Raw genomic sequence first — 14,969 nt, forward strand, 5'->3', positions numbered from 1 at the left:
GTAATAAAATAATAATAAAAATAATAATAATAAGAAAGAGACAAGCAACTATTTAATTCACTATCAGTAGAATTCATGTACATTTTGTACTACTAAACAGTTTTAAAACCTGAACTCTTATGGCATGAATGCCCATTCCATAAATAAAAGGATTAAGCATGGCAGAAAATATTGCAAAATATATAGACATGAATATGCGTGCTTTATAAGATACATGAGTCATGTTGAAACGGCTTTGAATGAGCTCAAATAAACATCCTAGTCCATAGTTAATTACAGCCAGTAAGTGAGGGGTACATGTTTGAAGTGCTTTGATTTGAGATTCCTTAGATGCAAACAGGCAGATTCTGAGTATTTGTGCATAGGTAAATAGTATCATGACAATCTGAGAACAAGGGGAAACCAAAAGTAATGCTAGTCCGACAAACCTCTGAATGGTTGTATCAAAGCAAGACAGCTTAATTAAAGGGAAATTCATGCAATAAACTTTTTCTATAAATCTGCCACAAAATGAAAGTCGGACAGTCAATATGAAATAAAGGGCAAAATAGAGAAAGGGAATAATCCAGGACAATGCAATAGCTGCATAAGCTTTTCTTGGAGACATGAGGAGGTGATAGTGTAATGGGAAACAAATGGCAACATACCGGTCATAGCTCATCACTGCTAAAATAGTAAATTCAACTGTACCATATGAGTGTAAACAATATATCTGTAATAGACAATTGGTCAGAGATACTTCATAATTATGAGAAAACAAATGGCTGAGCATAGAAGGTAATAAAGATGTACTACCATACACTCCGTTCACTGCTAAATTACATATAAATAAATACATGGGCTCATGCAGACCTCTGTCAGTGTAAATTACAATGATTAAAACTGAATTGACCAATAATATCACAATGTATAAAAACAGGAAACACATGAAGTATAAATATCTGTGATCTTCCAGTTCAGTGTATGCCGTCAATATGAAGGATGTCACTACTGATACATTTTCCATGGTCACCTGGATGTAGAGTCAGTGCTGTGGAGAAGAATGTGAGGGTTAGCAACAGAGCTTAACATAACCTTTTTGGCTCATCAGCCACAGTGGTTAGTGTTCATTCTATATGTAATTTATGAAAAATATATAGAATTTAAAAAATAATAATATATATTTTTTTAATGTACTGTACATCTACAATTTGCAAACTTATTTCCAGTTTCTGTAGAGACATAATTAAGTAATCAATATAATCAAGTATTTCCTTGTATTTTCCATTCCTAGTACATTTTCAAGAACCTTATATTCAACAAAACACATTTTCATTGGAACAAACAAAGGACAGCAAAGAAGCCCCTAATGACTGACTTCAACCAAAGTGTCTGACTGAAATGCATTTGCCCTAAAATAGTGCTTGAATGATCAGATTCAGAAAGAAACCCCACTGGCTGCCATATTTGATCCTGTCAATATAGGGACTGGCGGCACGGATGGTACAGTGGGTAGCACTGCCGCCTCACAGCAAGGAGGTCCTGGGTTCGAATCCCCGTCGGCCGGGGCCTCTCTGTGCGGAGTTTGCATGTTCTCCCCGTGTCTGCGTGGGTTTCCTCCGGGTACTCCGGTTTCCTCCCACAGTCCAAAGACATGCAGGTTAGGCTGATTGGAGAGTCTAAATTGCCCATAGGTATGAGTGTGTGAGTGAATGGTGTGTGTGCCCTGCGATGGACTGGCGACCTGTCCAGGGTGTATTCCTGCCTTTCGCCCAATGTATGCTGGGATAGGCTCCAGCCCCCCTGCGACCCTGTTCAGGATAAGCGGGTTAAGATAATGGATGGATGGATGGAATATAGGGACTTCCCCCTTAAAGGAAGGGAAGGAAACATCAGGCAGCACAAAGAGTCCCACCATGATTTTCATAGCAAAAACTTCCATTCATGTTCACTTTTTTTCTTGACTTTCCCCATATATCAACTAATATATATATATATATTTATTTTTTTATAAATTAATCACTTAGAAACTCAATTGAACAGTGATTGACTTGGCTGTGTCGTTAAGAGTGCCTATGGGGATCATGGAGGATAACCAGTGAAGCCCCTGCATGTTACCTGCTGGAGACTGGTAGCACCAAGTGGTGGAAACTAAATTTCATAACCTAAAATATCTTAAAAGTATCACACTGATCATAGGCCTTATCTACAATCCATCAAGGTACTCTGATTTCACCGTAACAAGAAGATAATTAATATTGTCTTAGTATACTTTCTTCTTCTTCTTCTTCTTCTTCTTCTTCTTCTTCTTCTTCTTCTTCTTCTTCTTCTTCTTCTTCTTCTTCTTCTTCTTCTTCTTCTTCTTCTTCTTCTTCTTCTTCTTCTTCTTCTTCTTCTTCTTCTTCTTCTTCTTCTTCTTCTTCTTCTTCTGAGTAGAAGTAGCAACGGCAGTAGTAAATCAGTAGTTTGTAGTAGCAGCAACAGTAGTAGTATGATTATTATGAATTGTAATAATAATCTACATCATAACCATCATGATTAATTTAAAAGCAGGCTGCATCACAAAACAATCAATAGAATGAAGAAAGACTGATGTATTACCACTGATCTACCTTTAGAATACTGAGCAAATTTCAGGAAAATATAAACACATATGATACAACAAATTTTTGTTAACTACCTGTGTTCTTTGAAATTTTTTGATGGCTTCAGAAAAAGGGTTTCAGAGTTCTTGCAGTTCTACAGTCATACAGCAGATCTGGGTGACTGAAACAGATACCTCTACCTTTGAGCCTTTTATAATGACACAACCAAGTAAAACTACACACCAACCTGCGATGTTACAGCTTATCAATATACGTCATTACCTGAGGTATCCAGTATATTCCCTGATCTCATTAAGATCAGTCTCATTTTTAAAATGTTCTAGATAAGTCCATATGAAAAGGCTGTCATGCTCCTAAATCCCAGGAAAATAAAATTCAACACCTGAGGACAGCCTCAACAACACAACATGCATTTTGTGCCAGTTAAACAGTTAAACAAAGACTGCTCATGGTTTAGATACTGCAATTTGTCTTTAATATCTGCAGGCATGTCCATTTAAAATTTAGAGTCTATGTTATAGACATAACTGACCAATTTATTAGGTATTTATTGTGGGCCAAGCAGCAAAGCTGCATACGCACACTGTGTTTTCTTATTATTATTATTATTATTATTATTATTATTCATCACCTTTTTCTTCTGGCTAGGTTGTTTATGGCAGCCCCTAGAACCGTGTTGTAAAAAGTCTTAAAATTTGGCATACTGATTGGGGACCATCCCATGATTCTTTTCACCAAGATTCACATCTCAACCTTGAGCTGTCTAGCGCCACCAATAGGTTAAATTTGGAGGTACATTTATGCATGCAAGTTTTGAGCCATATGCCCAATTAAATTTTTAAAAAAGAGGTAATGTTGGATTGATTCCTCGGATCAAGCCTAGTTCAATGAAAGTAAATCAAAGAAATATCAAGTATTTCCTTGGATTTTCCATTCTTTGTACATTTTCAAGAACCTTATATTCAACAAAACACATTTTCATTGGAACAAACAAATTCACTGACGTAAATTTCTGCCATATTGGATTTTCTGAAAAAGTTCACTGGCCACTGATTTTATCCAATCTTCACCAATTTTGGCACAGAAGATGTTCAGACCCCAAGCCTCAGGAAAAGGTATCAGATGGATCTTTGATTTTCTAAATCGAAACTGCTTGGCCCCCTCAACCCTGCTTGCAGGCATAATTTGACTTATTTTTTACTTATTGGTTTTTGACTGCTGTGGCCCTTCCACTTCAGGTCTGACGTATTGTGTTCAGAGACGCTCTTCCGCATACCCCTGTTGTAACACCTGGTTATTTGAGTTATTGTCGCCTTCCTCTTAGCTTGAACCAGTCTGGCCATTATCCTCTGACCTCTCTCATTGCCCATGGAGCTGCAGCTCACTGTTTTTTTTTGTTTTGTTTTTTTTTACACCATTCTCTGTTAACTCAAGAGACTGTCGAGAAATCCCAGGAGATCAGGGGAGTACACTACAAAGCAAGATTACAGAGTTACCGAGCTAACCTCAGCCATAACCTTGGGTTTTCTGTCTCCCTTAACTGACTTGCTTTAAATAGGGGTATATCATCATGGTAACCTATGCCACATGGCTAACATGAAAGTGTCTTAACTTAGTCGAGCAAAACCCAAGATTCACAGGTCAAGTCAACAAATCCTAAACATGCATCAGAGCTAATTGGTATCACAACACTGGTAAACACTATAAACAGTGAGCGGAGAAACAGTGAGCACCATATTTCACAAGCCCTGTCTACATGGAGCCATCCACGTTTAATCGGATTAACAGGCCAATCAGAATAAAAATGCCTCATGTAACCACTAAATTGGTAGTCGAAACCATTTGACAATCCAATTAAAATGAGAATATATGCCATGGAAACAGTTAAACTGACTACTTTCTTTGGATGAAATGCATATTCTTTCTGCGCATGTTTGTCACAGGGTAAGTGCAGCGACCGATTTTTAGCCCAGCCGGGGAAATCATCAGATTTCTCTGGGAAATTCGCTTTTCGCTTTTGCAATATTATACATTAATCTGAGGGAACGGGGTCGGAGGACCAAACGCAACCATGTTGGGTTCTGAAAGTTACCCACAAGATGTACTCACCTCCTGCGCTCCCACCGCCCTACTACTTGTGCCCTGGACCCCATCCCCTCAAACCTCTTTCAGGCAATCACGCCTGACATCCTCCCATTTGTCACCTCCCTTGTTAACTCCTCTCTGTCCTCTGGCTGCTTTCCCTCATCATTCAAGAGGGCCTACATCACCCCGCTCCTAAAGAAACCCACTCTAGACCCCTCTTGCATTCAAAACTACCGTCCGGTATCTCTCCTTCCTTTTCTATCCAAATCCATTGAACGAGCTGCCTCCAACCAACTCTCTTCTTTCCTCTCACAGAATAACCTGCTGGACCCCCACCAGTCCGGCTTCACACCTGGCCACTCGACAGAGACTGCCCTCCTCTCTGTCAATGAGTCCCTTCAGGCTGCACAAGCAACCTCTCTCTCCTCTGTCCTGATCCTTCTTGATCTCTCTGCGGCGTTCGATACGGTCAACCACTCCATCCTCTTGGCCTCCCTGGCATCCACAGGGATCTATAGCACAGCCTTAGAGTGGTCCTCCCAGGTGTCCTGGGCTGGAGGGGTGTCAACCCCTCGCCCCCTTGTTACAGGAGTCCCCCAGGGCTCAGTCCTCGGACCCCTCCTCTTCTCCATCTACACAAGATCCCTTGGCCCTGTTATCTCTGCTCATGGCATCTCCTAACATTGTTATGCTGATGACACCCAACTCTTTCTCTCATTCCCCCCATCAGACACACAGGTCTCTACCCGTATCTCCGCCTGCCTGAGAGACATGGATGGATGGGCAACCACCATCTAAAGCTCAACCCAGGTAAAACGGAGGTCATCTTCATCCCTGCTTTAACCTCTCCCTTCTCTGATTTCTCCATCTCACTAGGGGATACCACAGTGACCTCATCCACTAGTGCAAGAAACCTTGGAGTGGTGATAGACAACAGGCTATCCTTCTCTGAGAACATCGCTACGGTGACCCGGGCATGCAGGTTCTTCCTGTACAACATCCGGAGAATCCGACCCTTTCTCACCACCTACTCCACTCAGCTCCTTGTTCAAGCAATGGTCCTGTCCCGCCTGGACTATTGCAATTCTCTGCTGGCTGGCCTTCCAGCATCTGCCATCAGACCCCTACAACTGATCCAGAATGCTGCAGCCCGTCTGGTATTCAATGTTCCCAGACATTCACATCACCCCCCTGCTCCGCAACCTCCACTGGCTGCCTGTTATGGCTCACATCAAATTTAAAACTTTGGTACTCGCATACCAGGAAGTTAAACGATCAGCCCCTGTATATATTCTATCCCTTATCAAGACTTATACACCAACAATACCCCTCCGTTCTGCCACTTCGTGCCGTCTGGCGCCTCCTCCTCGCCACACCTGCACCTCACGCTCACGACTGCTGTCTGTCCTGGTCCCACGGTGGTGGAATAACCTCCCGGTGGATGTCAGAATGGCAGAGTCTCTGACCTCCTTCAAGTGCAGACTGAAGACCCATCTCTTCAGGCTACACCTTTCCCTCCTCAACTCACCACCATGATTAGCCTTAGACTGTAATGGCACTTATGTATAGATTGTATAGATATTGTTACTTGTATAGGTATTGTTATTTTTTGTATTCTAGCTGCAATTGTGGTATGCTAGTTTTAAAGTTGATTGTACTCTTAAAGGGTTCTGATTTTCTGCATGTTTACACTAGGACTCGGAACAATACTGTCCTCTCAGGTCCTCTTTGCACTTGTTCTTGTGTTTAATTTGCAGTTTGTTGTACGTCGCTCTGGATAAGAGCGTCTGCTAAATGCCATGTAATGTAATGTAATGTAATGTGAGAACCACTAATATTTTCTGGGGGGCATGCTTGGAGACAAGGGATACACCCCAGAGGAGGAAAGGGGAAAACAATAAAGGGAATAGATAACTCCATGGCACTTAGCCAAGCAAAATGACCAATCAAAACGGTCAAGAAGTTTCATCTGAATCGAGCAAGGAAATAACATATGGCAGGGAAACTCAACCTCACGTCCCACTGACTATAGTGGCCATAAGAAGTAGGAAGTGGGCATGCCCACAACGAAAGGGAGAACACATATGATCAGTAACCAGAGTGACAACGAAAGACAAAGCAGAAACACTAACCTTCACCCTAACATACACACAAAACATTAACACTACTTCAACAGACAAAGCGGACCACTTATACCGAGGCTAGAACACACAAAACAACATTACGCCTCTAATTCCACTGACAAAACAGGATTATTTAGACATTGGCATAAAGTGCACACAAACAGCAATGGGGGTCTTCAGACACAGAACCCCATCTAACAGGAGTTTGCGAGGCTCTCAGCTGAGACGGACAAACTCCTACACACATGTAAGCTCCGTGATTTTATAAAAGCTATGAAATAACAGATTCACCAAGGACACTCCCTTCTCGGCTCCAATGACAGTACAGGAGACTTATGAGGGAATTAGACAAACACAGGATGCCACGCGGGTAGCAAACATAGAACCCCTGGCCACCGACAGTCACAGAGCTCTCCCACTGAGCAGGGCGATGTGCAAACACTGTGTATTTAGACTTAGTGAAAAGCCACATTACCAACAAACATACATTAATATTTACACAACTACAATATGCTTCGGACAATATCAGAGATTCACACCACTCCATCTAGACAAATTTAACCGAGTGTAAAACATAAAAAAGACCGGCACTAAGAAGGAAACCAAACACATAAGCATCTCCACCAAGAGAACCATACGGAAGTAACCCAACTACACAACCCATCACAAAGACCTCCTACATAGATCCCCAGGTAACGAAGATGTGCAACGCTCTATCATAGGGATGTTACCTCCGGCAGTGGTGTATAGCCTCAGTGCAATACGTACAATAACCGACACTAAACCATTACGGGAGTGGAAACACTGCATTTTTAATAAAGTGACAAAAATTAATTTGTGTTGCTATAAAGCGCAAAGCAGCTGTCAGCCTTGGAAACAGCATGCCACGGCAAAACGACACTGCAGTGCCAAGAGAAAGTTCCACATACAAACAGGGTGAACATTGTCCTCTCCCTCACACCTGCCCCAAGCCACAGGAAGTCTCAGCCAATCGTCTTAATTACAAGAGAGCCTCAGTATCTCTACCATCCACCTTAAAAACTCAGCCTGCCACTCTTAACAAAGGTAGCCGTTAACACAAGGCAAAAAATAAACTTGGAGGATGAACAGCATATATGAGAGCAAGCATGCAGCACAGGGTTCAATAAATTCCCACCCTAACACTTTGCCTAGACAGAAGATTCTGACAGGGTCTCAATTCCCAGAGGAATCCCGTCTTCCAACTGTCATGTGTCTGACATTTGTGCGCTAAAAATAAAACATGAACATGCAGGTGAGGTGGACCATCTGTCCCCTCAGCTGATGAAGGATTGCTGCGTGTTCAGCTCCTGTTTCCAACAACAACACGGGTAAATTATGCTAGTCTGTCCACACCTCACATTAGTGCACAAACAAAATTCAAAGACTAACAATGCAAAAGAAGTATCAAACAAGCACCAAGTCTAGAAAAGACTGGGCTTTTATAGATCTGGTACATCTGTTCCCGATTATCCAATCCTCATGCAATCAGTGAGTATTGACTGCAGGAGAGAGAGAAATGAATGTGACAGGGGCATGCTCTAGTGGCTCTAAGAGGTAATTCCCGACTAAGCAAGGCAAACTATTACATAAAACAGGGGTGTCAAACTGAATACCCAGGGGGCCACAGTCTCTGCAAGGTGTGTGGATTCTTTAGCCAACCAATGACTTGAATGAACGGCAGGTGCTGAAATGAACAACATCCCAAAAACCAGCAGACACTGCGGCCCTCCTGGAGTTTGACACCTGTGACATAAAAGAAGTAAAAATTATGAAATGCTTTGATGGTTGAAAGGCTCAAAAGAATGAATGTTCAAAATTAAACAAGTGGCTCTGATCCTGCCAATTTTCAATTTCACGAACATACAAATGAAGGTATTGGCAATTGCAGTAAAGCTGCTCTTGCACTTTCCTTCTCTCATTTGGACAGGATCGGTGTTTTCGGTTTTCTGTTTTGTTTCCTTAGAGTTTCTGTATCTTGTTACCCTCTGTGCTTTCCATAGTCTGTCTGTCAGTTCATTCATTCCTTGTCATTCGTTTGATCTGTATACCACTTTCTGATTGTTTTGCACACTTGCTTCTGTTTTCCCCTTCATTATCTATTTAAACCTGTCTATTTTGTTAGTTTGTTGCAGATTGGCATGTGCTTTTGGCATGCTCACTAGCATGTATTCATGTCTGACTTCCCGTGTTTCGACCCATTCTGTTTTGTGGATTATCCTTCTGTTCTGATTTAACCTGCTGTGCATTGACTCCCTTTGATTTACCGGTTTGTGATTTTAGTTTCCGATTCTGTCTGGACTGCCTTATTGTTTTTGACCCTCTCCCTGTGACCCCAACCAATCTTTTGGATGGTGTCGTTTCTGTTTTCCTGGATACCGGTCCATTGCTTATACTTTCGATTATAAACTGCCTTAGCTAAATTATCCGTTTTCTGGTTCTCGACCCCTGCCTGTCTGAGCTGCAGCAAAGTTTATAAAGACTTTAACTTCTGTGGTCTCACTATTGGGTTTGGTGTTGTGGTGCCTGACACATTTAGTTGCAAGATAATTATATTCAGCAGATGACGCTGCCTGAAAAGTGACAGCAGAAATGCAATTATTGTACCTTGGCCCTGTTATCACTGCTCATGGTCTATCCTACCACTGCTAGGCTAATGAAACCCAAACTCTTCTTCTCATTACCATCATCAGACACACAGGTTTCAGCCCACATCTCTGCTTGCCTGAGTGACATCCAGAGCTGGATGGACAACCACCCAGTCAAGACTGAAATGATCTTCATTCCTGCTCTTACCTCTCCCCATCTGGAGCTCTCCATTTCCCTTGGGGATACCTCACAGATGCCTCGGTGTGGTGATGGACAGCAGACTGTCCCTCTCTGAGAACATTGGTGTGGTGATGGACAGCAGACTGTCCCTCTCTGAGAACATTGCGGCGGTGACCCAGTCATGCAGATTCCTCCAACACAGCACCAGAGAATTTGCCCCTTTCTCACCCCCTACTCGACCCAGCACCTGGTCCAAGCGATGGTTTTGTCCCAACTGGACTACTGCAACTGTCTATTGGCTGGCCTCCCAGCATCCGCCATCAGACCCCTCCAACTAATCCAGAATGCAGCAGCTCTTCTGGTCTTCAACCTTCCCAAACACTCGCATGTCACCCCCCTGCTTACTTCCCTCCACTGGCTGCCTGTCATGACTCGCATCAAATTGGTGCTTACCTTTTAAACAGTTAAGGGGTCAGCCCCAGCTTACCTCCAAAAGATCATCAGACCCTACACGCCTGCCAGACCTCTTTGTTCGGCCACCACAGGCCACTTGGTGCCTCCCCTTCTCCAAACTTCCACCTCCCGCTCACAACTACTGTCTGTTCTGGCTCCACAGTGGTGGAACGAACTCCACATGGAGGTCAGAACAGCAGAATCTCTTACCACCTTCAGGCGCAGAATGAAGACGCACCTCTTCAAGCTGCACCTCTCCACGTCCCTCCCTATCTCCCTGTAAACCTTAACTGTTGTCTTGTGTTATTTACTTGTCATTAGGATGATACCTTTGCTAGTTTTGTTTGGCTAGGTAAGTTGTTTATTCATATATTTGTGTGGTGTGGTATTATTATTTTAAATATATATATATGTACAATTCCAATGATCAAATAGGCCCTAGTACTTATCTTTGTTGTACAGGTTCCCTCTAGGACTGTACTCTTTCAGTGCGCTTATCCCTGGTTATGGGTATGCACTTTGCACTTTATTGTACTTCGCTCTGGTTAAGAGCGTCTGCCAAATGCCATTAATGTAATGTAATGTAATACACTGTAATGTTTCTGTACTTGTCCTGTTTTTGTTCCCGAGCCCTTTATTCCTTCCCCTAGTTCTAGCCCCCTTGTTCCTGAGCCCTTGTTCCTGAGTCCTTGTCCTTGTTTTTTGGGGGATTTCCTGTGTTTGACCCCTGCCTGCTTTTTGGACTATTCTGATTGGATTTACCTTTGTACTTTTGCCTGTGGACTGACCCCCTGGTTTGACCTTTTTGCCTGTTTGTTACTACGCTGCCCCTCCATCTGCTAGTAAACCTGTCATTTTCCACACCCCTGTGTCTGCTTCTGGTTCCTCTGTCCTCCCCGCCGTGACATACACACCACTTAGAGGTTTGATGCATTATGTGTTCAGAGATACTCTTCTGCATACCACTGTTGTAATGTGTGGTTATTTGCATTACTGCATCACTATGATTTTTGCACCATTCTTTGCCAAATCTAGTGACTGTTGCGTGTGAAGATACTCAAACCAACCAGTCCGGCACCAACAATCATTCCATGGTCAAAGTCGCTTAGATCAAATTTTTTTCCCCATTCTGATGGTTTATGTGAATATTAACTGAAGCTCCAGCACAGGGAACACGCTATGGAAAATTGTGTGTTTTTTAAACATTTTTAGACATATGGATATTTAATATCAATTTTAACAAAACTGAGAGATTCAAGTAATATAACTAAACAAGTAAAACTGAAGAAAATCCTTTTCAAAACTTTCTGTAAAATGTAATAAAATAAAAGTGCAATTTCTGGTGAGGAATAAAATAGGACACCCCCACATTTTTTCCCACCTAAAATGGCTGAAATCACACACAGGTGTATCACATCAGGTGCACATGATTAGTACATTGTTACTCAGCATTTTGAAGGAGGCTTGCCCTATTTAAACCTCAGACATTTATTGTGGTGTGCTCCTGACTGTTGATGCGAGAGTGAACATCATGGTGAGAGCGGAAGACCTGTCTGAGGCCTTCAGAAAGAAGATTGTAGCAGCTTATGAGTCTGGTGAGGGATTTAAAAAGATTCTCAAAAGATTTTGAAATCAGCCATTCCACTGTCTGGAAAGTAGTCTACAAGTGAAGGACATTCAACTGCCAACATGCCCAGGTGTGGCCATCCAAGCAAGTTCACCCCGAGAGCAGACCGCAAGATGAGAGAACATGGACAAAGACCAGGGGCCTCATTTATAAACGTTGCGTATGCACAAAAGAATGCGTACGCCACTTTCAAAGCAAACTTTGGCATTTATAAAAAAAAACTAACTTGACGGGAAAATGTGCGGTCCTCCAAAGAAACTCTGACCCATGCATACGCACATTAACTGGAGAAATGAGAAACTGCGCCTCCGATGGCAATGGGATGAAACGCAAGAAATGGTGTGAAATTGATACCTCTGTGTAAAATAAATAGAAATACTACCTCTCACGTATCATATATGAAGAGTTAATTTGCAAAAACGGATAAAAGCCTCTCTTACAACGAATAAACAAACAGCTGTTTGATTGATGCTCCCTGGAGTGCCCAAAAAATATGATTTAGGATGATGAATATAAACGGAGATGTTGTTGTAAAATAATCCCTCAAATATGTAGACGAATTGTTAAACAATACTTCATGTTATTTAATGTATTCTCATAAATAATATGGGGAACAGTCGGACAAATTACGCTGCACTGATGCCGTTTACAATGCCTCAGTCGGGCAGATACGAGTGCATAGTTGCATATAGTGTTATCATATTCATATATTATGTTTTATAATGTGTTTATTGTTATGGATTTTTGTTCGTTTTATCTCTTAATTTTGTAACTGTGTTTTCAATGGTGCTAGACAAATAACGTGTATTATTATCATTATTATTATTATTATTATTATCATCATCATCATCACATTTGTTGTGCAGAACTGTTCGTCATTTACAATCAATCAGGATAATTCCCACACGTGTAGCTTTTCAGAGGCAATCAAATGGTTGAAATCCCTTTTCTTGGCCTTCTTTTCAGCGTTTGCCACTGTCGTCTTCGTGAAATGCATATTCATTAGGGATTTTTCACTGCCTATTTATAGGCAACTGTGGGCGGGTCATGAAGCTGGCAAAGGTGCGCCACATTTAGAGTTGATTGTGATTCATAAAGGAAAATCGGCATGGGATGTGCGTGTGCACTGTTTCATAAATCAGAATATTTTTGTGCGTACGTGTAGCATGGTTAGCTCAGCTAGTTTGCTAGTAAGCACGGATGGTGCAGTGAAAGCGAAGGCTGGTAGCAGGTTATCGCGACAACACTCCCCGATGACGTAACCCTCAAATTCAAAAAGAACGTTGTTGCCCTTGGCCAGAGGTGAGTTCGTCTTTAGCTGACTGGTAACGCGTTCGTTCAACAAAATTTGGACAAGTGAGAGGCCGGGGTTCAAATCCCACCTCGGACTCAGGCAATTTCTCACCTGTTACATTGGTGCCGTGACCCGGATCTGGGTGGGAGTAAAAAATAAAAAAAATAAAATGGTTGCTGCGGAGTTTCACATGGAGGAGAAGTCAAAGGGGGGTGAGTGTAGCATGGTTAGCTCAGCTAGTTTGCTAGTAAGCACGGATGGTGCAGTGAAAGCGAAGGCTGGTAGCAGGTTATCGCGACAACACTCCCCGATGACGTAACCCTCAAATTCAAAAAGAACATTGTTGCCCTTGGCTAGAGGCGAGTTCGTCTTTAGCTGACTGGTAACGCGTTTGTTCAACAAATAATTTGGACAAGTGAGAGGCCGGGGTTCAAATCCCACCTCGGACAATTTCTCACCTGTTACATCCTGTCCTGGGTTTCATGCGCACGCAACCTTTTGACGTGAATCCTACGCCCAGTTTTATAAATGAGGCCCCAGGACTTCTGGAATAATGTTCTTTGGACAGATGAGTCGAAAATTGAATTATTTGGACACCAGAACAGAGGACATGTTTGGCGCACACCAAATACAGCATTCCAGGAAAAGAACCTCATACCAACTGTGAAGCATGGAGGTGGAAGTGTCATGGTTTGGGGATGCTTTGCTGCAGCAGGACCTGGCCAGCTCACCATCATAGAATCTATCATGAATTCTACAGTGTACCAGCAGGTGCTTGAGGAACATGTGAGACCATCTGTAAAAAAATTTAAGCTGAAGCGGAACTGGACCCTGCAACATGACAATTACCCAAAACATACCAGTAAATCCACCAAGGACTGGCTGAAAACGTGGAGAAGTGGAGAGTCCTGGAATGGCCCAGTCAAAGCCCAGATCTTAATCCCATTGAGATGCTGTGAGGTGACTTGAAACGGGCTGTACATGTAAGAAACCCCTCAAACATCTCACAGGTTAAAGAATTCTGCTTTGAGGAGTGGGGCAAACTTTCCTCAGACCGATGTCAGAGACTGGTAGATGGTTACAAGAAGCGTCTCACTAAAGTTATTTCAGCCAAAGGGGGTAACACTAGGTACTAGGGGGTAGGGTGTCCTAACTTTTTCCTCAGTTAGAATATGCATTTATGTTGATGTCTTTTGTTTAATGAGTAAAACAAGGTTAATTTTTGTTGTTTACCTGCAATTAGATCACTTTCTTTTCCAGAGATAAATAAAAACAAGACATTGATATGTGATCATTTCTTAATGAATAACTGAATATTTAACAGGGTGTTCACATGATTGTATGCATTGCACTGCTGCCACACAATTGGTTGATTAGATAATTGCATGAATAAGTAGGTGTACAGGTGTTCATAATAAAGTGCTCAGTGAGTGTATTTCATATCTCAAATATTTGAATCTTTCACAGCTTTTTTAATGCTATTACTTTTTATTAACCAAATAAAATAATGGTTGCTTTGATTACTCAACAGTGCATTAAGAAAAAAAATTTAACACAAAAGAGACAAGCAATTATTTCATCTTCACCATCAGTAGAATTCACTTACTTTTTGTACTACTGAACAGTTTTAAAACCTGAACTCTTATGGCATGAATGCCAATTCCATAAATAAAAGGATTAAACATCACAGAACATATTATAAAATATATAGACAAGAATATGCGTGCTTTATAAGGTACATGAGTCATGTTGAAACGGCTTTGAAAGAGCTCAAATAAACATCCTAGTCCATAGTTAATTACAGTCAGTAAGTGTGGGGTACATGTTTGAAGAGCTTTGATTTGAGATTCCTTAGAAGCAAACAGGCAGATTCTGAGTATTTGTGCATAGGAAAATAGTATCATGACAATCTGAGAACAAGGACAAACCAGAAGTAATGCTAGTCCTACAAACCTCTGGATGGTTGTATCAAAGCAAGACAGTTTAATTAAAGAGAAATTATCACAATAAACTTT

The 14,969-nt window shown here is 41.8% G+C and overlaps 2 protein-coding genes across 2 annotated transcripts in view; both read right to left on the bottom strand.

Annotated features, from left to right (window-relative positions):
* Window positions 1–73: 73 nt before the first annotated feature.
* LOC133107396 (olfactory receptor 1468-like) lies at window positions 74–1,006 on the bottom strand. Its single transcript, XM_061216388.1, has one exon. The coding sequence runs from the start codon at window positions 1,004–1,006 to the stop codon at window positions 74–76; it is 933 nt and encodes a 310-aa protein (XP_061072372.1).
* Window positions 1,007–8,088: 7,082 nt separating this feature from the next.
* Window positions 8,089–14,969, bottom strand: part of LOC133107397 (olfactory receptor 1M1-like) — a 7,397-nt gene continuing 516 nt past the window's right edge. The window contains exons 2-3 of the mRNA XM_061216389.1: window positions 14,643–14,864; window positions 8,089–8,121 (exon numbers count right to left, since the gene is read on the bottom strand). Coding sequence (XP_061072373.1) covers window positions 8,089–8,121; window positions 14,643–14,864 — 255 coding nt within the window. The remainder of the gene's footprint in view (window positions 8,122–14,642; window positions 14,865–14,969) is intronic.

The sequence above is a fragment of the Conger conger genome, chromosome 13 (assembly GCF_963514075.1).
Source record: "Conger conger chromosome 13, fConCon1.1, whole genome shotgun sequence".
In the NCBI taxonomy this organism is placed as follows: Eukaryota; Metazoa; Chordata; class Actinopteri; order Anguilliformes; family Congridae; genus Conger; species Conger conger.

Coding starts and splice junctions, on each gene's coding strand:
- LOC133107396 (XM_061216388.1), bottom strand. CDS start 1,006: ATGGAAAATGTATCAGTAGTGACATCCTTCATATTGACGGCATACACT.